At 38.5% G+C, this 22,561-nt stretch overlaps 1 protein-coding gene across 4 annotated transcripts; it reads right to left on the bottom strand.

Annotated features, from left to right (window-relative positions):
• Positions 1-10,289: 10,289 nt before the first annotated feature.
• Positions 10,290-13,802, bottom strand: LOC107832477 (nudix hydrolase 10). Of its 4 annotated transcripts, none has more exons than XM_016660326.2 (9): positions 13,672-13,802; positions 12,776-12,998; positions 12,086-12,151; positions 11,870-12,007; positions 11,506-11,583; positions 11,365-11,415; positions 11,214-11,248; positions 10,994-11,102; positions 10,290-10,752 (listed from the first exon to the last, which is right to left on the bottom strand). In XM_016660326.2, exons 2-9 carry the CDS (start codon positions 12,962-12,964, stop codon positions 10,579-10,581), a joined length of 840 nt encoding a protein of 279 aa, XP_016515812.2. In that variant the 5' UTR covers positions 12,965-12,998; positions 13,672-13,802; the 3' UTR covers positions 10,290-10,578. The 4 variants fall into 4 exon arrangements, with proteins under 4 accessions (XP_016515812.2, XP_016515811.2, XP_075084011.1 ...); XM_016660325.2 differs by having other exon boundaries at positions 12,776-13,032; positions 13,672-13,796; XM_075227910.1 differs by having other exon boundaries at positions 11,365-11,583.
• Between the last annotated feature and the right edge of the window lie 8,759 nt (positions 13,803-22,561).

Genomic DNA, 22,561 nt, shown 5'->3' with positions numbered 1-22,561 from the left:
TATCTTCCGAGCCCGTTCTGCAGCATCCGAAGTCTTATTTTTGCCTTATTTCTCTGTCTATTTTGCTTCAGACAGCTGTATAGTACTCTTTTGTATATTCCACTAGTGGCCCATATACTTGTGACACCAGGACTTGGCACACACTTCTAGACTTGTGGTTTTGGCTTAATTTCTACGGTTATGATTGCATTTAGCGGCTTTCATTTTAATTATTCTAAATCTGTTATTTATCAAATCTTTTAAATTAAGGAAAGTTAATTATTTGAAAAATTTATTAAAATGGGAAATCACTAGATTGGTTAAGATTGGCTTGCCTAGCAATGGTGTCGGGCGCCATCATGGCCTAAAATAGAATTGGGTCGTGACACATCATGAATCAAGACTGCTATGGCATGCAACCTGATCCTATAAATATCACTCACATTCAGGCCCTCGACCTCACTCAATCATCAATCTCTCCAGTCTCTAGGGCTGATAATACTCATCCAATCAGCCCAAAACAATGATACATGATGTAACAATAAATGATAACGGAGACTGAAATATGGTATGTAAATGATGAATGCGACTGAGTACACAACTGCAATTTAAACAATTAACTCAACAACAGAAACTACCTCTGTGGGTCCCAATAACACCAACATATAGCCTAAACATGATATCTAACATGAATCACAACTTATCTCCTCTAACATATGGAGATTACATGAATAACAACAAGATTGGGTAACTACACAGTTCCACGAAATCAACCGAGTCACAATTATTATGGTGCACGCCCACACGCATGTCACCTAGCATGTGTGTCACCTCAACACCAATCACGTAACACGTACTTCGGGGATTCATACCCTTAGTATCAAGTTTAGAAGTGTTACTTACTTCAAACCGCGCAAATCTCTACTCCAACAAACCCTTGCCTCACAAATCGGCCTCTGAACGACCCGAATCTAGCGACAAACAACTTAATACAATTAATACAAGCTATGAGAATAAATTCCATATGATAAAGTTAGGTTCTTTAACAAAAGTCAAAAAGTCAACCCAAAAGGTAACTCCGGGCCCACATCTCGAAAACCTACAAAATTTACAAAATCCGAACACCCATTCAATAACGAGTCCAACCATACTGAAATCACTCAATTCCAACCACAAATCGACACTCAAATCTCCAAATCTTACTCTCCAAACTCTAGTCCAAAATTTTCCAAATTCCACCTTAAAAACACATAATCTAGGTGGAAAATTCAATGGGTATTCAATATTAATGAATAAAAATGATCAAAAGTGGCTTACCTCTTGAAATCTAGTGAAATCCCTCTCAAACATCGCCACTACCCGAGCTTGCGAAGTCCCAAAATGAGAAATAAACCTCAAAACCCTCGATTTTTATCTTCTGCCCAAGCATCTTCACACTTGCAGCTCCGATTCTGTGGAAAAAGGTCCGCTCCTGCGGAAGTCACCTAGGAACCTGACCAGCCGCACCTGTGGCCTAAAACATGCACCTGCGAGACCGATTCTGTTGTCCGCTCTTCGCTTCTGCGCATCCGCACCTGCAGATTCCAATCCTCTTCTGGGAGGCCAGCCACATCTACCAAACTCCGAAGATGCGGAAATCTTCCTCGCATCTACGGCCACTTCCCAACACCCACAAGATCGTTCCTACGACCCCATGCTTGCTTCTACGGTCGCGAACCTGCGACCATTCCTTCGCAGGTGCGATCGCACCAGACCAACAGTAGATCAGCCACTCCTCTAAGTCCCAATTTCAATCTGTTAACCATCCGAAATCCACTCGTGGCCCCCCGGACCTCAACCACACATACCAACAAGATAAATTTCCAACTTCTACAATCGATGCTGAAACCTATCAAACCAACTCTGATTGACCTCAAATTTTGCACACAAATCATAAATGACACAACGGACCTATTCCAACTTTTGGAACCAAAATCCCAGCCCGACAACCAAAAAGTCAACTCTCGGTCAAGCTTTTCAACTCTCCAAACTTCTATTTTTCCAACTTTTGCCATTTCAAGCCAAAATTATTGACGGACTTCCAAATCAATATCTGGACATACTCCTAAGTCCAAAATCACCATACAGAGCTATAGGGACCATCCAAACTACATTCAGGAGCTATTTACATATAAGTCAACATCCGGTCAACTATTTCAACTTAGGCTTCCAACCTTGGGACTAAGTGTCCCAATCTATTCTGAAACATCCCCAAAATCAAACCAACCACCCCGGCAAGTCACATATCAACAAAAAAGCATAGAATAAGAAATAAATGGGGAAACAGGTCTATAATACTTAAACGACCGTCCGGGTCATTACATTCTCCCCTCTTAAAAAAAACGTTTATCCTCGAATGAGTCTAGAATCATACCTGGAGTCTCAAATAGGTGTGAATATATGCTCCGCATCCCCCACTCGGTCTCCCAAGTAGCCTCCTCAACTGGCTGACCTATCCATTGTACCTTCATTAAAGCTATGTTCTTTGACCTCAACTTCTGAACCTGTCGATCCAAAATGGCCACCGGCCCCGCATCATAAGTCAGATCTCATCTAAATGAATCGTGTTGAAGTCCGAAACATGAGATGGATCACCCAAATACTTCTGGAGCATGGAAACATGAAACACTGGGTGAACACTAGATACACTAGGCGCCAATGCAAGCTTGTAAGCCACCTCTCCAATCCTCTTAAGCACCTCAAAAGGACCAATATACCGAGGGATTAACTAGCCCTTCTTCACGAACCTCATAACACCCTTCGTGGGAAAAATCCTGAGCAATACCTTCTCCCTTACTATGTAGGCAACATCACGAACCTTCCGATTGGCGTAACTCTTATGTCTAGACTATGCTGTGTGAAGTCGATCCTAAATCAACTTAACCTTTTCCAAAGCATCCTGAAAAAAGTCAGTACCCAATAGCCTAGCCTCACCCGACTCAAACCAACCGACCGGAGACCGACATCGCCTACCATAAAAGGCCTCATACTGAGCCATCTGAATACTCGATTGGTAGCTATTGTTGTAGGAAAACTCTACAAGCAGCAGAAACTGATCCCAAGAACCCTCGAAATCCATGACACAAGCGCGTAGCATATCCTCCAATATCTGAATGGTGCGCTCGGATTTTCCGTCTCTCTGAGGGTGGAATGTTGTACTCAATTCAACTCGTGTGCCTAGCTCTCACTGCACTGCTCTCCAAAACTGCGATGTGAACTGTGTGCCCCGATCTGAAATGATGTACATCGACACACCATGAAGGCGAACAATCTCACGGATATAGATCTCAGCCAACCGCTCCGAAGAATAGGCAGTCCTAACTGGAATGAAATGTGTGGACTTAGTCAACCAGTCCACAATCACCCAAATAGCATCAAACTGCTACAAATTCTATGGGAGCCCAACTACGAAGTCCATGGTGATACGCTCCCATTTCCACAAAGGAATATCAGGCCTTTGTAGCAAATCGCTCGGCCTCTGATGCTCGTACTTCACCTGCTGACCATTCAAGCACCGAGCTACAAACTCAACTCCCCCACCAATAGTGCTGCCTCAAGTAATGGTACATCTTTGGGGCACCCAGATGAATGGAATACCGCAAACTGTGGGACTCATCAAGAATCAACTAACGTAGCCCATCCACGTTGGGCACACAAATCTGACCCTGCATCCGCAACACCCCATCATCCCCAATAGAAACTGTTTTGGCATCATCGTGCTGAACTGTATCCTTAATAACAAGCAAATGAGGGTCATCATTCTGATGCGATCATATAAAGAAAACTGAGAAACCATGCAAGCTAGAACCCGACTAGGCTCCGAAACATCTAACCTCACGAACTGATTGGTCAAAGCGTGAACATCTTATGCAAGCTGTCTCTCACCAACAGGAATGTATACAAGGCTACCCATACTCACTGCCTTTCTTCTCAATGCATCGGCCACCATATCATAGTCCTTTAGCAGCTCCAACCATCTCTGCTGCCTCAAATTTAGACCCTTTGCTGGAATAAGTGTTCCAGATTTCGATGATCTATAAATACCTCACAAGACACGCCGTAGAGATAATGCCTCCAAATCTTCAATGCATGAATGATGGCTGCCAACTCCAAATCATGAACGGGGTAGTTCTTCTCATGAGGCTTCAAATGGCGTGAAGCATAAGCAATCACTCAACCCTCTTGTATCAAGACACACCTGATACCAATCCGAGAAGCATCACAATACACTGTATAAGAACCCAATGCTAAAGGCAAAACTAGAACTAGAGTTGTGGTCAAGGTAGTCTTGAACTTCTGAAATCTCTCTTCACACTAATCCGACCACCTGAATGGAGCACTCTTCTGGGTCAACCTGGTCAAAGGCGCTACAATGGATGAGAAATCCTCCACAAAACGACGATAATATCTGGCCAAGCCGAGAAAACTCTGAATCTCAGTAGCTGAAGACAGTCTGGGCCAACTATGAAATGCATCAGTCTTCTTTGGATCCACCTTAATCCCCTCATTGGACACCATATGCCCCAAAAATGCCACCGAACTAGACCAAAACTCACACTTGGAGAACTTGGCATAAAGCTTCTCCTCTCTCAACGTTTGTAGTACCATCCTCATATGTTGTGCCTGCTCCTCCTGGCTATGTGAGTACACCAGGATATCATCAATAAATAATATGACAAACGAATCAAGATATGGCTGGAACACACTGTTTATCAGATGCATGAATGTTGTTGGGGCATTGGTCAGCCCAAAAAAACATCATAAGGTACTCAGAGTGACCATAGCGGGTCCTAATGCCGTCTTCAGAATATCCGAGTCCCGAATCTACAACTTGTGATATCCCGACCTCAAATCAATCTTAGAGAACACTCTCGCTCCCTGAAGTTGGTCAAATAAGTCATCAATGTGCGACAGAGGATACTTGTTCTTAACTGTAACTTTGTTCAACTGTTTATAGTCAATGCACATCTGCATAGTATCATCCTTCTTCTTCACAAACAGAATCAGTGTGCCCCATGACGACACACTAGGCCTAATGAACCCCATATCAAGAAGCTTCTAAAGTTGCTCTTTCAATTCTTTCAACTCTGCTGGTGTCATACGGTACGAAAGAATAAAAATAGGTTGAGTGCCCGGCACCAAGTCAATACCAAAATCAATATCCCTGTTGGGTGGCATGCCCGGCAGGTATGCAGGAAATAAATCTGGAAAGTCTCGCACTACCAGAACAGAATCATAGGAGTATTGGCACTAACATCCCTCACAAAAGCCATGTATGACAAACACCCCTTCCCAACCATTCATTGGGCCTTCATATATGAAATCACCCTACTGGGAACATAGTTCAGAGAACCTCTCCACTGATCCTAGGTAACCCCGGCATCGCCAACGTCATGGTCTTGGCATGACAATCCAGAATAGCATGACATGGGAACAACCAATCCATGCCTAGAATCACGTCAAAGTCAACCATGCTAAGTAATAAGGGATCAACTCTAGTCTCCAATCCCCCAATAGTCACCACACACGACCGATACACATGGTCCACAATAATAAAATCTCCCACCGGCGTACATACATGAAGAGGTGAAACTAAGGACTCACTGGGCATATCCAAGTAATGAGCAAAATATGATGAAACATACAAATAAGTGAAACCAGGGTCAAATAATATGGAAGCATCCCTGTGGCATACTAAGACAATACATGTGATCATTGCGTCTGAAGCAATAGCCTCTGGCCTGGCAGGGAAAGCATAGCATCGAGCCTAAGCGCCATCTGATCGGTCTCCCCCTCTAAGGCGACCTCTAGCTGGCTCAGCCCTACCCCGAGCTAGCTAAGAGGTGGTGAAGTAACTGGTGCGGAAGTCATAACCTGACCCCTCTGCTGAACTGGACCTCCAAAACGACGGGGACACTGCCTTCATGCATGTACAAACTCTCCGAGCGCGAAGCAACTCCTTGATGGTGGTGGAGACTGAATCGGACCTCGAGAGCCAGAATAGCTACTAGAAGGACCTGGTACAGATGAACCCTGAACTGATCGAGCACGAGATGAACTCTGAGTTGGGAGGGAACTAAGAGATGACTGACCTGGATAAGCACTGTATGAACCATGGCTAGCTGATGCACCACGATGAACCAGACGAGTCATCTGAGCGGGCTTATAAGGATGAACCCTGTTGTGGTGGGACTGCCCTCCAGAAGAAACATCGCTGAAACCACCCATACCCAGGGCCTCTTGGCCTCCCTCTCCTCACGCTCCTGACTACGGACCTACTCTAGCCGCCTAGCAATATCACCTACCTCGTCAAACATAGCACCTGATGCAATCTCCTAAGTCATGACAAAGCGTAGTCCATAGTTGAGGCCATCAATGAACCTCCTAATCCTCTCCCTCTCTGTGGGGACCAACCAGATCGCGTGACGAGACAACTTTGAAAACCTCATCTCGTACTGGGTCATGGACATACCCTTCTAGCGTAGCTGCTCAGACTACCTATACAACTCCTCCCTACGGATCTGTGGAACAAACTTCTTTAAGAAGAGAATGAATAACTCATGCCACGTAAGTGGTGCAGCACCGGGTGTCCTGCTCAACTCATAGGCCTACCACCATATGAAGGCTACCCCCGACAGCTGAAAGGTAGTAAATGAGCATCCTCTGACTCAGCCCCACTGAATGCTGGAGGCCTGAGCCTCCCAAACTACTCTAGACTCTTCTGTTCCTCATCACTCATAGGTGGACCCACTTGGGCCTGAGGAGCTGCAATCAGCTGGACTGGTAGTACCCCCGGTGTCTAAAGTCCCTGAACTACTTGCTCTGAAGTATGGGTGGCGGGAGTCTGAGCACCTCCCCCGGCCTGAGAAGTGGCCGGTGCGTCCTGAACTGAAACCGCATGACCAATGCTAGTGCATACAGCCAATATCTGGTCCAAAGCCTCCTGAAGGCCTGGAATCACAATGGGAACAGATGGTGATTGAGTTGATCCCACCGGCTCAACCATATCTAGAAGCTGCTCCTGAGTTGGAGCAATAGGTGGCTCCATGGGTACTGCTCTGGCTGTTGTACGAGATGCACCTGGGCCCTTACCGCGACCCCGGACTCTTGTGGCCGTAGCTGGTGGTACTAGCGGCCGTCCGCCAAATCTAGGAGCACGTGTCCTTACCATCAGTGAGAGAATAGAATAATAGAAATTTAGTTTCCAGAATCAACAAATTCGCACGACAAGAATACAAGAAAGTGATGTTATCCTAATGGTTCAGTAGCCTCTCGAAGATAAGTACAGACGTCTCTGTACCGATTCGCAAGACTCTACTAAACCTGCTCCTGACTCATGAGACCAATTTAACCTAGGCTCTCATTCCAACTTGTCACGACTCAAACTCAATATGTCGTGATGGCGCCTATAACAGAACTAGGCAAGCCGACAATCACAAATAACTACGCATTTTTAAATTGAAAACATGAAGAAATAAGCTTAACAATGAAAGATCTCATAAATAACCGACAAGAAATACCGCGACTCAATACAAAATCCCCAAAAGTTCGGGTGTTACTGAGTACATGAGCTACAAAAAAATCAACACAGTCTAACTACTAACACAATTGTCTAGAAAGATGGACCTGTGCTAAATAAACTTAAAAGAAGGAGAGTCGAAGTCTGCGTACATCAAGGCAGCTACCTCAAAAGTCTCCAAGCAGATGAAGATCCAAATCTAGCAACCGTCGTACCCAGAAGTACCTATATCTGCACACGAAGTGCAGAGTGTAGTATGAGTATAATCGACCCAATGTACTTAATAAGTAACATGACTAACCTTAGGTTGAAAGCAGTGACGAGCTCAGATAGGTACAGTCCAAAATCCAGATAATAACGGTACGGATATGACAGGAAAAATGACTGTAATAACTCAAAGAAAATCTCATAATCAGTTGTACACAATGTATAAAAGTAGACATGCTTTCAAGTTCAACAGTTCAAGCTCAATACTGGTAAAATATGCCAAGTATAACTAACATGAGGAATATTACATCTCCATGTCTACATGTCAAATATGCATGTCACTTGTAATGTAGCATAGTGATAAACTCATATGCCCATGCTCTCGGAGTATTCAACCTCACCCAGCGCGCTCAATCACTCGGCACTCCCAATCACTCAACACTCTCAATCACTCGGCACTCGCACTCAGCACTCAACGGTACCTACGCTCACTATTGGTATGTCAGACTCCGGAAGGGCAGATCCTGCCCAAGCGCTAATATAAGCCAACACGGCATGCTGCGGCGTGCAGCCCGATCCCATCATGAATCAATCAAGCCTCATGCGGCGTGCAGCCCGATCCCATAAATATCACTCACAATCAGGCCCTCTGCCTCACTCAGACATCAATCTCTCCAGTCTCTCAGAGTCACAACATTACAAAAAAAAGGGTCAATAGCGACAGGAAAATTGGTCGCTAAAAGTGTGATTCTGGTCCTTGAAGGTCAATAACGACCAGTAAAATTTGGTCACCACTCGTCGCTAGAGGCTCCGCCGCTAAAGAACAATAACGACGAGTTTGAGGAGCTGGTCCTTAAGGAGTTTTAACGACTGGAAAAATTCTATTCCCTAAAACAGTTTTAGGGACCACAAATCTGGTCCTTAAGCACTTTTATTTTGGTCCCTAAGCATAGACCAATTGCTGCCTACAATATTTAGTAACCAGCTCTACTGGTCCTTAATGAGTCTTTTTCAGTCATATCCTTTTTATAAATTATATTATTTTTAGTGTAGAAAATCACATGCACATAACAAAAATATCAATGAAATCATGCTTTCAAATACAAATGTACATGTATAAAATTGGTTATGAATTGCAAAAAAGTGTATTACATCCCATTGGTAATTGTATAACCATGAGTCATATGTCACCATGATGTTTACACAATCTTTTAACAAAAATAATTTTTTTTCCTAACTATCCTTGCAAGTGATAAAGAATGCTGCATGAAGTCTTCAAAACTTGCATCTTTACTTGTAAGTTCAACTCTTCAAACCATGTAAAAAATAAAAAGTAAATTTTCTTTTAGAAAATTATGAAGATCATACTATGTATTTCAAAGATAACAACAATGAGAGGAATACCTGAATAATGCATACTTTCTTCTCCTTAAAAGCATGTCATTTACATATATAGTCCAATTGCACTTTTTCAAATATAGATTAATGTAAAATAACCTATCCATATTTACGAAATACATTTTTTGCCCTATTTTTTAAACATTTTATATCATTGGTAATGAATTTACTCCTAACTACTCTAATAGCCTGCTTGGCCAAGCTGCAAAAAATAGCTTATTTTAAGATGTGTTTTTTCTCAAAAGTACTTTTGTAATTATGCTGGAGCTACACATACGAGGGCAAAATGAATCCAACTGGCACAAGGAGGTAGAAAGATTGAGCAACTACCCTACTTAGAAATGCATAGTTATATGTAGAGATAGTAAGTAGAGGAGATGTAGTAGATTAAAAGTAGTTATTAATTCTGTTATTGGTCTAGCTTAAGAGTCCAATTGAGCTAGCGGGTTGTAAATATTATACTTGGTTAAATGAAAATTTTGACTGTTTAACCAAAAAAAAAAAAGTACTTTTGGTGAGAAGTATTTTGTGTTTGGCTAATCAACTTGAAAAGCACTTCTGAGCAGCATTAGTGCGTTTGACCAAGTTTTAAAAAATATCTTCTAAGTTTATTTTTCTGAAAAGTATTTTTCAAAAAAGTATTTTTGAAAAGAAGCTACTTTTTTTCTGCTTCCCCAAAACTACTTCTGCCCCTACACAAACGTACTTCTTTTCTTCTAAAAAAGCATTTTTTTGAAGAAACAAAGTGCTTTGGGCTTTGGAGAAGCTTACCAAACAGGCTATAACTCGCCTTCAAATTTCGTCAAATTTTGTATATTGCCTCATCTATATGTTTTCAATGAATTACTATATTGCCCATTAAAAAAATCTTTTTTTGTCTATGTTTTTTGAATGTTCTATATTATATGTAATATTTTTGGCTATTTTTGATAGCATGACTAAAATGACTAGTTATTGATAAATAATATCTTTGTTTGGTACATTCCCGTAAGATTCCTTATATAAAACCGCGTTTAATTAGCAGTAGTAGAAGGCACTGTTTATCAACAAAATTTTCGTGAATAGTCTTCATGCCTTTGTCTAACACCTGGCTACCATAAGTAGATTAATGCTCCGACTCCATGTCAATCGCCTTTTAAAGCAATGATTCATGCAACATAGTACTACTAAAGTACCAATTCATGTAATTGACTTTTTTGTTTTTCTTTTTGTAATTCTAAGAAAACATAAATGCTTATGAACTTTTAGCAAAGCCAATTGAGAACTTCTTCAATTGTGACAAGAATAACAAATAAAGGAAAACAAGGAAAGATATGATAATTAATTTGCTTGGTGATCACATTATTTTGTGTGAAGTTGAACTTGACCAGTAACCTCTTTGATTCGGTTGAATAAAGGAAATCTGTCAATTCAACCCTTTAAGATAATGTTAATTGCTATTGGTTGAAGTATAGATAACTCTTTTTTGCAGAAAATGCAGAAGTCATGAGCTCTTTGGAGAAGCCGTTGTATTTGTTCTTCTTTTTAGCTAAGCAAATCTCTGCTATTTTATTGAACATCTCATGCTTCTTTACAAAAGGTTGAGCTGCATATTCCTCCATATGCATCCACTGCGAATATTAAAAAGGGAATAAGATTGTCAAAATAAGAAATCTTTTAGCATAAATAAAGACTTACATTAATCTTGTTTAAAAATCCAAAATAAAACACAATCATATATTATTTCACCTACAAAATCTCCCTACTCCAAAATTAAAATTAATTAATCTTTTTTCATGGTCAAGACACGTAGATAAATAAACAACAAAAACAACAACTATGTCTCAATCCCATACAATAAGAAAGTCGCACCTGTGCTCCCTTAATTTCAGAATCTTGCTTCTGGATCTTATAAGAGAGTGGTTTCAACATGCAAACAAAGAACAAATCGGACTTCCCGAAGAATGATTTATGGCTTTGCCTGTAATACAATTAAATCTAAGTCTTAGTGCCAGAAAGTTCATAGCAAAAGGAATTCTGCTTTGATATGGAAAAATAAAGCTCTAGTACTGGAAATGTTCCTATATATTACCTGAATGCAAGTAGCTCTAGAAATTCTGCTTTGATCTGAAAATCATAATATGCCAAAATTCTTTTTAAAAATGAAATTATTTGTAAAGATGAAAACATATATAGTTAGATACTTATATTGGCTTCACATCAAGCTCTAGTATTGAACTTACTCCGGTTTCTTCTTGCACTTCTCTTACAGCAGCATCACATATATCTTCCCCCTGTTGTTTGAAAGAGTTTGATTTTGTGAAAATTTTGTTGCAATTTATTAAAAACCAATAGGAAAGAGGATTCGAAATATCGTTATTCACCTCATCAACAACACCTGTAGGCATTTTCCAAACCTCTGTTCCCTTGAATGCCCCATTTCTTTCCTGGACTACTAGTACCTGATATATTATCATGTATTTATTAGAATGTAAAGTTCGTAAACATCTTCAAAAATAAAACCGACTAAATAATATCCCCCCTTTCATTCCAAATTTTAATTGTTTGGCAAACTGAATTTGTTTTAAAATGTTTGACTTTTAGAAACAACAAGAAGCATTGTATTAATTGTGACATGTAAGAGGGAGATAAATGCAGATAGCTTAGACAAATATTATTATAATTAAAATTATTAAAACTTTAAAAGATAGATAATATAATCGAGGACTCGAAGGCAGTATAATATACCTCTCCATTATCATTCATGACAAGAGCTCCAATACCAATTCTGTGAGAAGCATTTGCAGGAATAATATGTGGAATTTCAGGAATCCAATATACAAGCATCAAATATGTTGGCTCTGCGTGGTGATACCAAAATCCTTGCTGCATTTCATGAAAAAATAAGTAACACAAATAATTCATCAATTGTGAGCTAAAGGAACTTGTTTAATTTTCTTTTACCTTGACTGCAGCATTAACTAGGTTGGCATGTTCTATAGGCAATTTAATCCAAACACCCCTTTTTCCCTGCAACGAAAAATAATGCACTAGAAATATTGTCACAATTGACCAAATTAGACAGATCTTCATAAAACTCCGTCCGTTTGATTTGAAACAAGAAGAGGAATAATAACAAGTATAAGAGGATCCACATTTCTAGTGTGGACCAACTCGAACATTATATATTTATACATTTTAAAATTTTAGAGCTTATATGTTAATTATATTATCTGTGCAAGGATTGTATTTAAAAAAAAATGGCGAGTATATGGTGATATTCTGCATCCACTGGTTTACAATCTTAATTAGATCTTGCTTCTGACAACAAGTGATATCCTCTCCTAGGTGTCGTCTGGTGGTCGTCAATTAAGAAAAATTATGATGTGTCATGTTCAAATTCCAACTAAGAAAAATAATAATATTTCATTTATTTCAATTTAGATGGCACAAAGTTTAAAGAAAAAAAAAAATTTGAAATACGTGGAGCTAAAAGTTTAAGGGGGCAAATCCTTTTTTGTATCTGGTAAAGACGACTGATGTTGTCTTCTGATTTTTCTGTTGAATCTCTAGTAAGTTACTTCATTTAGAAAAGAAAGAGAAGGATATATCTGTTTTTTTTTTTTTCTGTAAGAGAAGAAGAAGATAAGAAACCTGTTTTCTCCATTGTGATATTGAAGCTCTAAGCATAGTAACGAAGTGGTTAGAATCCATTAGCTCATTGATTTGCACCTTCACACCGTCATATGTATCTTCATCTGCCTCAAAAACTCCATTAATTTCTTTCTCGACAGCTCCATTACTTTCTAACAGATTCGCCATCTCTTCCTCCTTAACAATCATTCAAGTCTTGAATCTCTTCGTAGCCGAAACTTTTCTGAATAATATGAAAGCTCTCTGAAGAATTAAAGCTGCATATATATCTATATGTTTAGGGGTGACAAAAAGGAATGGCATATGAAGAATAAACCTGAACATGCATGGATTCACTTTTAGAAACTATTTATATTTGATAGCCGAAAAAATGTATAAATTTTTTATAATTTTTGTATATAACATACAGAATATATATATATACAAAAAATATATATTTTTTCGGCTATTATTGTGAGAGCGGCTATACAATATCATTTTTTCTTTATCTAGTCTATCCCTTTTGAATAGTTCACGAATAAAATGAATTGTACAGAAAATAATAAATTAAAGGAAAAGTAGTGATTGGTATATATAGTAACTCTAGAAGCGCATTATTTAAGATTTAAGTTTTAATTAATATAAGAAGCGTGCAATCAAATCAATATATCTGTTTTACAAAGATTGAGATGTGGAATATTACATTTTCAGTCACATAAGTTTTGACAATGGTGCAGCCGCTTCAAATATATATTTTAGACCAAGTTTGCACCCATTTTCACAAAGAATAGTGATATTTTACACCTGCTAACTCATATATTAACATAATAATAATAATAATAATAATAATTATAATGATGATGATGATGATGATAAGAAGCATTTGATGGACATATATTTGCTAGACTGTAACTTACAAAGATTTGAAGGAGGAGCTTGATCAAGCTTGTAAGTATATTTAATTTTTACTAGTACTCTGAACCCAGCGGCCTAGAATATCAACGAGCTAGCATTTCGTACCAAATCTGAAACTCAGCAAGCTTTATATAGGCGAATTAAATTTTCGTTCTCCCAATAAGAACGTAACGCGCGCTATGACAGCGTCTACGAATTATAATAATTATCTGCTGACCATGCTGACCACTGTCTTTTCCTAGCGAAAAAAAAAGCAGTCAATTAGCGAAACGGTCTTAGTTGGTTAACTAATTTTACCAATCAATAATGTATTTTATTACACAAAAAAGTTAGTTATTATTTTTATCGGGTTACTTATTAATAATTATTGAGGACACGGTTAGGAACTTAAGTTATTCGGGACAAAGTTGGAGTGACCCTCATGAAGGACCAGATACGAGAAGTGATGTTAAGAAGTATGATCATGTGATGAGCAGAGACGCAGATGTGTCCCTGTGAGGAGTGTGAGAGGTTAACCCTAGTGGGCCTTAGGAGAGGTATAGATGTTGGCCTAAGAAGTATTGGGTGAGGTGATTAGGCAGGACATGGCATAACATCAACATACCGAGGACATGACACTTGATAGAAGAGTGTGGAGGTCGAGAACTAGGGTAGGGGATTAGTTGAAGTTGTGTGTATTTTTTTGCCATACCAGTTGCACTAGTATTATTAGTCTTGTATTTGCTTGTTTGTTGAGTTATACTACAACATGTTATTTCTTTCACTTCAGTTATCTTATTTTATCGTTGTTGTTACTGTGCTTCTTTTTATTTTTCTTTGATTCGAGGGTCTTTGAAAACAATCTCTCTATATCTACAAGGTAGAGGTAAGATCTGCGTACACATTATTTGCGTATAATTGAGTATGTTGTTGTTGTTATCCAGGTCGAAGCTACACTCTGGTGAGGGTGGTCAATAAACCATCCTTCATCGAAGAATTACATTGCGGGTATAGGTAAAATATTTTTTTTAGAGGTATATAACATATATTTAATCACTCTTTATCGGGGATTGTTTTCACTTCTTTTACGTTTAAACACCCTGGGAAAATATTCCTGACTTCGCCACTAATTGTTATTGTTGTTACTTAATATAAAACTTATATCAGAGATTTATCGGTGATTATTTTATAAGTAATATGATTATTTAAATACTTTTTTACATTATCGATGTGTAAAACTTGAAATCTTTTAGCAATACATGAGGCAAAGGAACGAAATAGTATTCCATAGAGAATGAAGGAAGAAACCAGGCAACTCATGAGGCAAGATAACTCCAATGAGAAGCCCGCAAACTGACATATGGGTTTGACAATTAAACAAACACGTTGCTCGAATGGGACACTATTTTATTTCTATATATGGAAGTTAGCGATATTGGAATTGCTTAGAATATTCCTGGACATGAAGTGCATGTATTTGAAAAAGTCTCAAGAAACACGAAATGAAAGTAAAGAAAGACGGCAATAAAATAAAGGGAAAAATGTCAAATATATCCCTTTACTTTCAGATATTGTCTACATTTAACTTCTATTATACTATCGGATCAAATTTATCCCTACCATTATACTATCGGGTTAAATTTACCCCTACAATCAGTAAACTTTTAAAAATTAGCTCTCAGTCCGTCAGGTAACCCAGAATCTCCCAAATCATTTTAATTAAGTTACTGGTTCGGCTTCTTGGTCCACTATTTTCATTTACCTGCTATATGAATTGGAGAAAAAAAATAAGAGAAAAAAATTAAATAATACAACCGTTAATAAACAAAGTATAGTTATTTGAAAAATCTAAATTAGGTAGCCTGTCTAAATTCTAAAAGTAATTACAACATCCCAATTTTAATAAATTCGTTGCACCAAATGTATGAGGACTTTGCAAGTATTAGTGATTGAAGTTGAAGTTTCTCGGAGACTTTACATTGTCGAATTCAACTTTGCTTTAATCAAATGCCTACACATTGTGCACTCTTAAGTTAGTCGATCGAACTCTATACTAACTAGACAATGACAAAATATATTTGAATATAATACATGTACATACATGATGATCAATTGCATATAATTCACAATAAATAGACTCATTAATTTTACAATGTTTATATGGTTGAAAAATATAAAAAATATTAAATCAATTCCAAACCCATTATTACAAGATAAAAAGTGGGTACTTTGTTAATTAAAAATATTCATGAATAATTTGTATAGTCTAGTAACTTTAACATTCATATCAATAGTAATTTCTGAAAATAGTGGAGAACAACAAGTGATTTAAATAAAAAAAAATTTGGGAGATTTTGGATTACTTAACACATCAAAGGGTAATTTTTATTGTTTGCTGATGATAGGGATGAATTTGGCCAGATAGTATAACGGTAGAGGTAAATTTGGCCAGATAGTATAACGGAAGTTAAATGTAGACAATATTCGAAAATAGAGGAGTATATTTGGCCCTATACCCTAAAATAAAACAATGTTCATGCATGGATGGATTCATTAAAGAATGTCTTTGTTGAAGGTAAAAGATGTAAAACCAAAAATTGACAATGAGAAAGTAAACATATAACACATTTCTAAGTACGAAAAAAGTTTCTACATCAATTGCCAAATTTATATGTAGGACTTTGTTTTAAGAAGATGTTCGAGATAGTTAAGGGGCAAGACATCTAAAGCCCCGAGTTCAATTGACACTTTAATACACTCTTCTTTTGAACATCAGTGTGCTTTTTCGTCTGTAAAGTTGTGTCCCTTAATTTGGGTTTAGTTTAATGATGGTTAGTATAATACATATGAGAGTTGTTTTGAGGCTTTGTGGGGGTCAAACGACTGTTTTTAAAAACTAGGGAACTGAAAAGAATAAAAATGCCAGAAACTTGGATTGAGGCAAATTCCAACTTCAGAGAAGTAAATCTCTTAATCTAGGAAGAATTTCATCAAGACTAACGAAAGAATGTTTAGCTGCCTACATATGACCACAAAAATTTGGGAATAATTAAAAAAACTTTTGTCGTTTTATTATTTTATTTAACTAAGGCAAAATACATACTTTACCCATCGACCTTGTCCCCAAATCCCTTTTACACACCTGTTAAATACGGGAATAATATTATACACTAAAACTTTTAAATGTGTGTCAATTACACACTTCGGTGTTTGACCATATCTGCTTAAATATTGTTATTACACGCGCCAATCAGCATCTGACACGTATCATAAATCGAAGAAAAAAGAAAAACTGGAAAAAAAAAAAACTCTGCCCCCCACACCCCCACCCCTTCTCCTCATCTTCCCTAAGAAAAAAAATACACAAAAGAAAAAACCCCGCCCCCTCCTCATCTTTCCAACTAGGGGTGGCAAAATGGTTAAAAGACCACCCATATTATCCATTAAAAATGGGTTGGATAATAAACTTTTTAAAAATATGTCAAATATGGATAAGAACCATATTATTCATTTAGAAAATGGATAAACAATGGGTAACCAATGGATAACTAATTGGTTTAACTTTTATATTTGCAAAGCCTCAAATTGGGGGTTCCTCAAGTTTGGGTGACTAGAAATTCTCTCAAAAGAGTTCATATTCAAGAAGTCATGGATAATATGGTTACCCATATTATCCGTCGGTTAACCCGTTTTTTATCCGTATTAAATATGGATCGGATCGGATAATTTATCTATTTTTTCATTACCCATTTTCTACCCGAACCATATCCAACCCGACCTGCCCGTTTGCCATTCCTATTCCTAACCCATCTTCTCCACTACCACCAACCCTTCCACCACAAGCACCTTCTTCCCTAATTATAGATTCAACTCTTTACAAATTTTTAACAAGTTTTAACAACATTCATCACAAATCCTTAGACAAATTTCAAATTCAAGTTCAAACTCAAAGCTTTAAACTTATTAATGGTATTTTTTGAATTTTATCAAAATTAATCACTAAATTTTCCGCATATTTTTATTAAATTTCTACTCAACAATAATTACGAATTCAAGCTAATTTTCTAGATCATGGAACACCAAAATCAACAAGACCCAATTAAATTTTTAAATTTTTTCAAAAGGTCAATAATGATGATTTTTACAAGACCCAATAGCTTCTCTTTTCTTCTTAGTCATGGGATTTGGAGAGGCTAAACATGAGGGGGCAGACAAAACTAGGATGGGGTTGTGTCAGGAACTGACTTGTAATTTGAATTTCTCAATCAAACAATAAAAGAGAATGAGTTTTTTGGGACAATTTTCTGTAATTTTCATTAATTGAAATGCGATTACAAAATGAACTAACTAATTAACTGGAATGAAGATAAGCTACAATATTTCATTGCATGACTAAGATATGTAGAATTGAAAAGAGGAATTGCTGTTAGAAGAGAAGAGAGGAGTGAAGAAGAAGAAAAAAGAGAAAGAAGGGAATTTGGATTTCGGGTATGTGCTCCTCCCCTACATTTTGTTAGCTTATGTAACAGAATTGCTGAGTTGGCCCTGCTGAGCTGGCACAATCTCCACCCTCGAAGCTCATTAATCCACATTCAACCTGGGTCGTTCATTTTCAATTGCTAAATCTCCAGCTTCTTTCTTCATAACCCTCCATCGATCCTTGACAACCACAAATACTTATTTAGCCTAATACAGGGAACATAACATACCTTGCCCCTAAAAAATAATCATTGTCCTCAAGGATTAGAATCAAACCCAAGAAATTTGGACTTGAGGAAGGCATATTCTTCCCAAGTAGCATCTTCAGGGGGTAAATTCGACCATTTGACTAAGACTTTAACAAAAGTTGCATTGCCTTTTTTCACAAGTTGTCTTTGGAGTATGGCCACTAGTTTGACCATGAACTGACCTTCCTCATTGGAGATAGGTAGAACTGTCTGGACCACTGTTTTACTCCCTACCTTCTCCTTGAGTAATGAAACATGGAAGACATGATGGACCTTAGAAGTTGGAGGCAGCTGAAGTTTGTAAGCTACCTGACCAATCTTAGCAATGATCAGATAGGGACCATAATATTTGGAACTGAACTTAAGGTTTTTTCTCAAAGCTATAGATATTTGCCTGTAAGGCTGGAGCTTCAGATAAACCATGTCGCCCACTTGGAACTCCCTTTCAGTTCTTCTTGAATCAGCATACAGTTTCATCCTCTCTTGAGCCTTGCATAAGTTGTCTTTGAGTAATTGCACCATTTGCTGTCTTTGTAAGACAGCATCAGCAGCAGCAGGTACAGTAGTTTCCAAAAGAGGACCCAAGGATATTTGAGGAGGTGTGAATCCATAGAGAGCCTCAAATGGGGTACCTTGCAAACTTGTATGAAAGTTTATGTTGTACCACCATTAATCCAAGCATAACCATTTCTTCCAATTTCGAGGTTTGTTACTAGTCATACATTTCAAATAGTTCTCAATGCATTTTTCACCCTTTCAGTCTGGCCATCAGTTTGGGGGTGATAAGTCGAGTTATACAATAATTGAATACACTTCAGTTTGAACAAAGCTTGCCAAAAATTACTGAGAAACAATTTATCTCTATCAGAGATAATGGTCTCAGGACTGCCATGAAAAGTATGGACCCTCTTCCAGAATTTGTTAGCTACCTCTAAGGCAGTGAAAGGGTGAGCTAAAGCCATAAAGTGAGCTGATTTAGTTAGCCTGTCTACCACTATAAAAATGACATCCTTTCCCTGTGACTTTGGTAATACTTCTATGAAATCCATAATTATGTGTCTCCGTGCTTGATCAGGGATTGGAAGAGGTCGGAGAAGTCAAGGATAAGTCACATTTTCATCTTTATTTCTCTGACAAACCTCACACTCATTCACATACTGAATCACCATTTGCTTCATGAGAGGCCAGTAGAAGAGTTGACCCAGTCTTTTGAGTGTTCCCAACTGCCCTGAGTGTCCCCCAAGAGATGAATCATGAAAGGTTTGGATCAATTGCTGTCTCAAGTTGCCAGTACCTCCCACATAAATTTTTCCCTTCCTCCTCAAAATACCCGAGTTATAGTGCTAGAGATGAGGCCCTTGTCTAGCTACTGCTAGTTGTGTGATCATATCAGTGGCTTGAAGATCTCCTTCATAGCTGGTGCTGATTTCTAACACCCAAGCTGGAACTGAAGAGATGATAGCATAAATCTGGGAGGTTATCATGTAGAGTCTGTATTCCTTTAAATTGTCTTGATAGGGCTTCAGCTACTCGGTTCTCTGCTCCTCTTTTGTATTGAACCTCATAATCAAGTCCTAATAATTTTGTTAGACCTTTCTGTTGAATAGCAGATGTGACCTTCTGTTCTAGCAGGTACTTCAAGCTGTGCTGGTCAGTCCTCACCACAAAGTGCTTGAATTGCAAGTAATGCCTCCACTTGTCAATGTCATTAAGTAGTGCCATATACTCATTCTCATATATCGACTTGTCCCAATATTTTAAGGCTAGAACCTTGCTGAAATAAGCTATAGGTCTGCCTTGTTGCATAAGTGCAACTCATATTCCTGAGTGACAAGCATCAGTTTCAATCACAAATTCTTTAGTGTAGTCGGGTAAAGCCAGCACAGGTGTGACTAACATAGCTCTTTTGAGAGCTTCAAATGTTGCTTCAGCTTCAAGGCTCCATCTGAAGTTGTCTTTCTTAAGTAAGTCAGTTAAGGGTCTGCATATAGCTGTATAGTTAGCTACATATTTCCTGTAGTAGCCAGTAAGCCCAAGGAATCCTCTAAGTGCCTTGACAGTGGTAGGTCTAGGCCAATTAACCATAGCAAGTACCTTGTCAGGGTCAGTGGTCACCCCTTCAGCTGTTATCATATGACCAAGATACTCTAATTTAGACTGACCAAATGAACATTTGGACCTTTTGGTATATAGGGAGTGTTCCTTCAATGCTTTAAACACAATAGACAAATGTTTCATATGGTCTTCCAATGATTTGCTATAGATTAAGATGTCATCAAAGAAAACCAACACAAACCTTCTGAGGAAAGGAACACCTGATTCATTAATGCCTGAAAAGTTATAGGGGCATTTGTAAGCCCAAATAGCATTACCTTGAACTCATAGTGGCCCATGTGAGTTCGAAAAGCAGTTTCGTGAACATATTCTGCCTTCATTCTTATTTGATGATACCCAGCCCTTAGGTCCACTTTAGAGAATATTTCAGACCCATGCAGCTCATCCAACAAATCATCTACAATGGGAATTAGATTCTTGTCTTTAATAGTTATCTCATTCAAACCCCTATAGTCTACACAAAACCTCTATGTACCATCCTTCTTCTTTACTAGTAAGGCTGGTGAGGAGAAGGGTGACTGGCTTTGTTGTATTATCTGATTGAGCAGCATCTCTTTGACTTACTTCTCAAGCTTTTCCTTCTGATAGTAGTTATACCTGTAAGGCCTTAGACTTATAGGTGAGGCTCCATCTTTCAAGGGAATGGCATGGAGGGTCCTTGGTTCAGTAAAAACTTTCTCATACTGGTTCAACACTTCTTGAATAGGCACAACCACCTTCTTTTGATCAGATGAATGATTCACCCTAACCATGAACAAGTGAGCTAGTATAGTTTGACCCTTCTTGATCAACCTTCCCATTGAGCTACCACCGATCATGCTTAGATTACCTTCTTCAGGGATGGCATGTAACACTGTCTTATTGCCTTCCCTCCCAATGGTGACACATCTTTTCTCATGGTTAAACTTGGTAGGATTGTACTTCTTCATCCAGTCATTGCCCAGCACTATATCACACCCACCTAGCTTGATAATTCTCAAATCTTCCTTGAAGGGTTTGCCCTGCATCTTCCAGCTAAAGGTAGTACAAATAGTGTGACACGTGACATAATTGCCATCAGCTACTGTGACCTTTATTAGGCTGCTATAATGTGACCTTCATTAGGCTGCTATAATGTGGTGCATAGCCAATGTCCTTAACAGCTTGCTCATTAATGAAGTTGTGAGTGCTTCCTGAGTCTAGCAGAATAGTGAGGTTCCTATGTTTAATGATTCCCCTAACTAGTATGGAATTCACTCCTGAGGAATTACCAGATAAGGCACTTAGACACATAACCTCCAGTACCCCCTGCTGAATCTCTCCTTCTATCATCACATTATGCATATCATTTGCTTCATTTATGGTTTCAATAGGTTCTTTATGCTCCCCAACTATACAATTCAATTGTCGGTTGTGGCACCTGTGCCCAGGAGTGTATTTTCCCCACACCTGAAACACAACTAATTGGCCTTCATGTACTCATACATTTCAGGACTCAACCTATGAGTGTTGTTCCTACTGGCTGGATGGTTGTTGTTCCTAGTGTTAGGGAATGTAGCAGGTGCATGATTAGGAGTTGCTGAGGTCCTAGCAGTAGTAGAGTTAGCATGGGACGGGCCAGATTTGGCCACTAGTTTATCCTTCATTTGCACAGCCTCTAGAGCCTTTTCCTGCAACCTTGCCTGTTCTATGGCATTGCTTAAGGTTGTAGGCTTGAACAACTTAACAGCATACCTAATTTCCCCCTTGAGAGCTCCTACAAAACTGGACAGAAAATGTGACTCATTCAAAACAGGATTTCTTATAAGCATGTGAGCCTTAAGGTCCTCAAACTTGCCCAGAAACTCCTCCATTGTCCCCGTCTGTTGGAGTTTGTTAAACTCCTCTACCATATCCTCCATCCGATTTTCTCCAAATCTAATACATAATTCTTCCTTAAATTCATCCCAAGTTACTACTCCGTTTCTCAAAGTCAAGGAATTATACCATACTTCAGCTAGACCATTCAAATAAAGTGCAAAACCTCAACTTGCAAGTTATCGGCAGTTTTATACGTAACGACCCGACTTGTCTTTTTAAGAATTAACGCCTC

The sequence above is a fragment of the Nicotiana tabacum genome, chromosome 13 (assembly GCF_000715075.1).
Source record: "Nicotiana tabacum cultivar K326 chromosome 13, ASM71507v2, whole genome shotgun sequence".
NCBI lineage: Eukaryota > Viridiplantae > Streptophyta > Magnoliopsida > Solanales > Solanaceae > Nicotiana > Nicotiana tabacum.
This window is presented reverse-complemented; position numbering and strand designations above follow the sequence as displayed.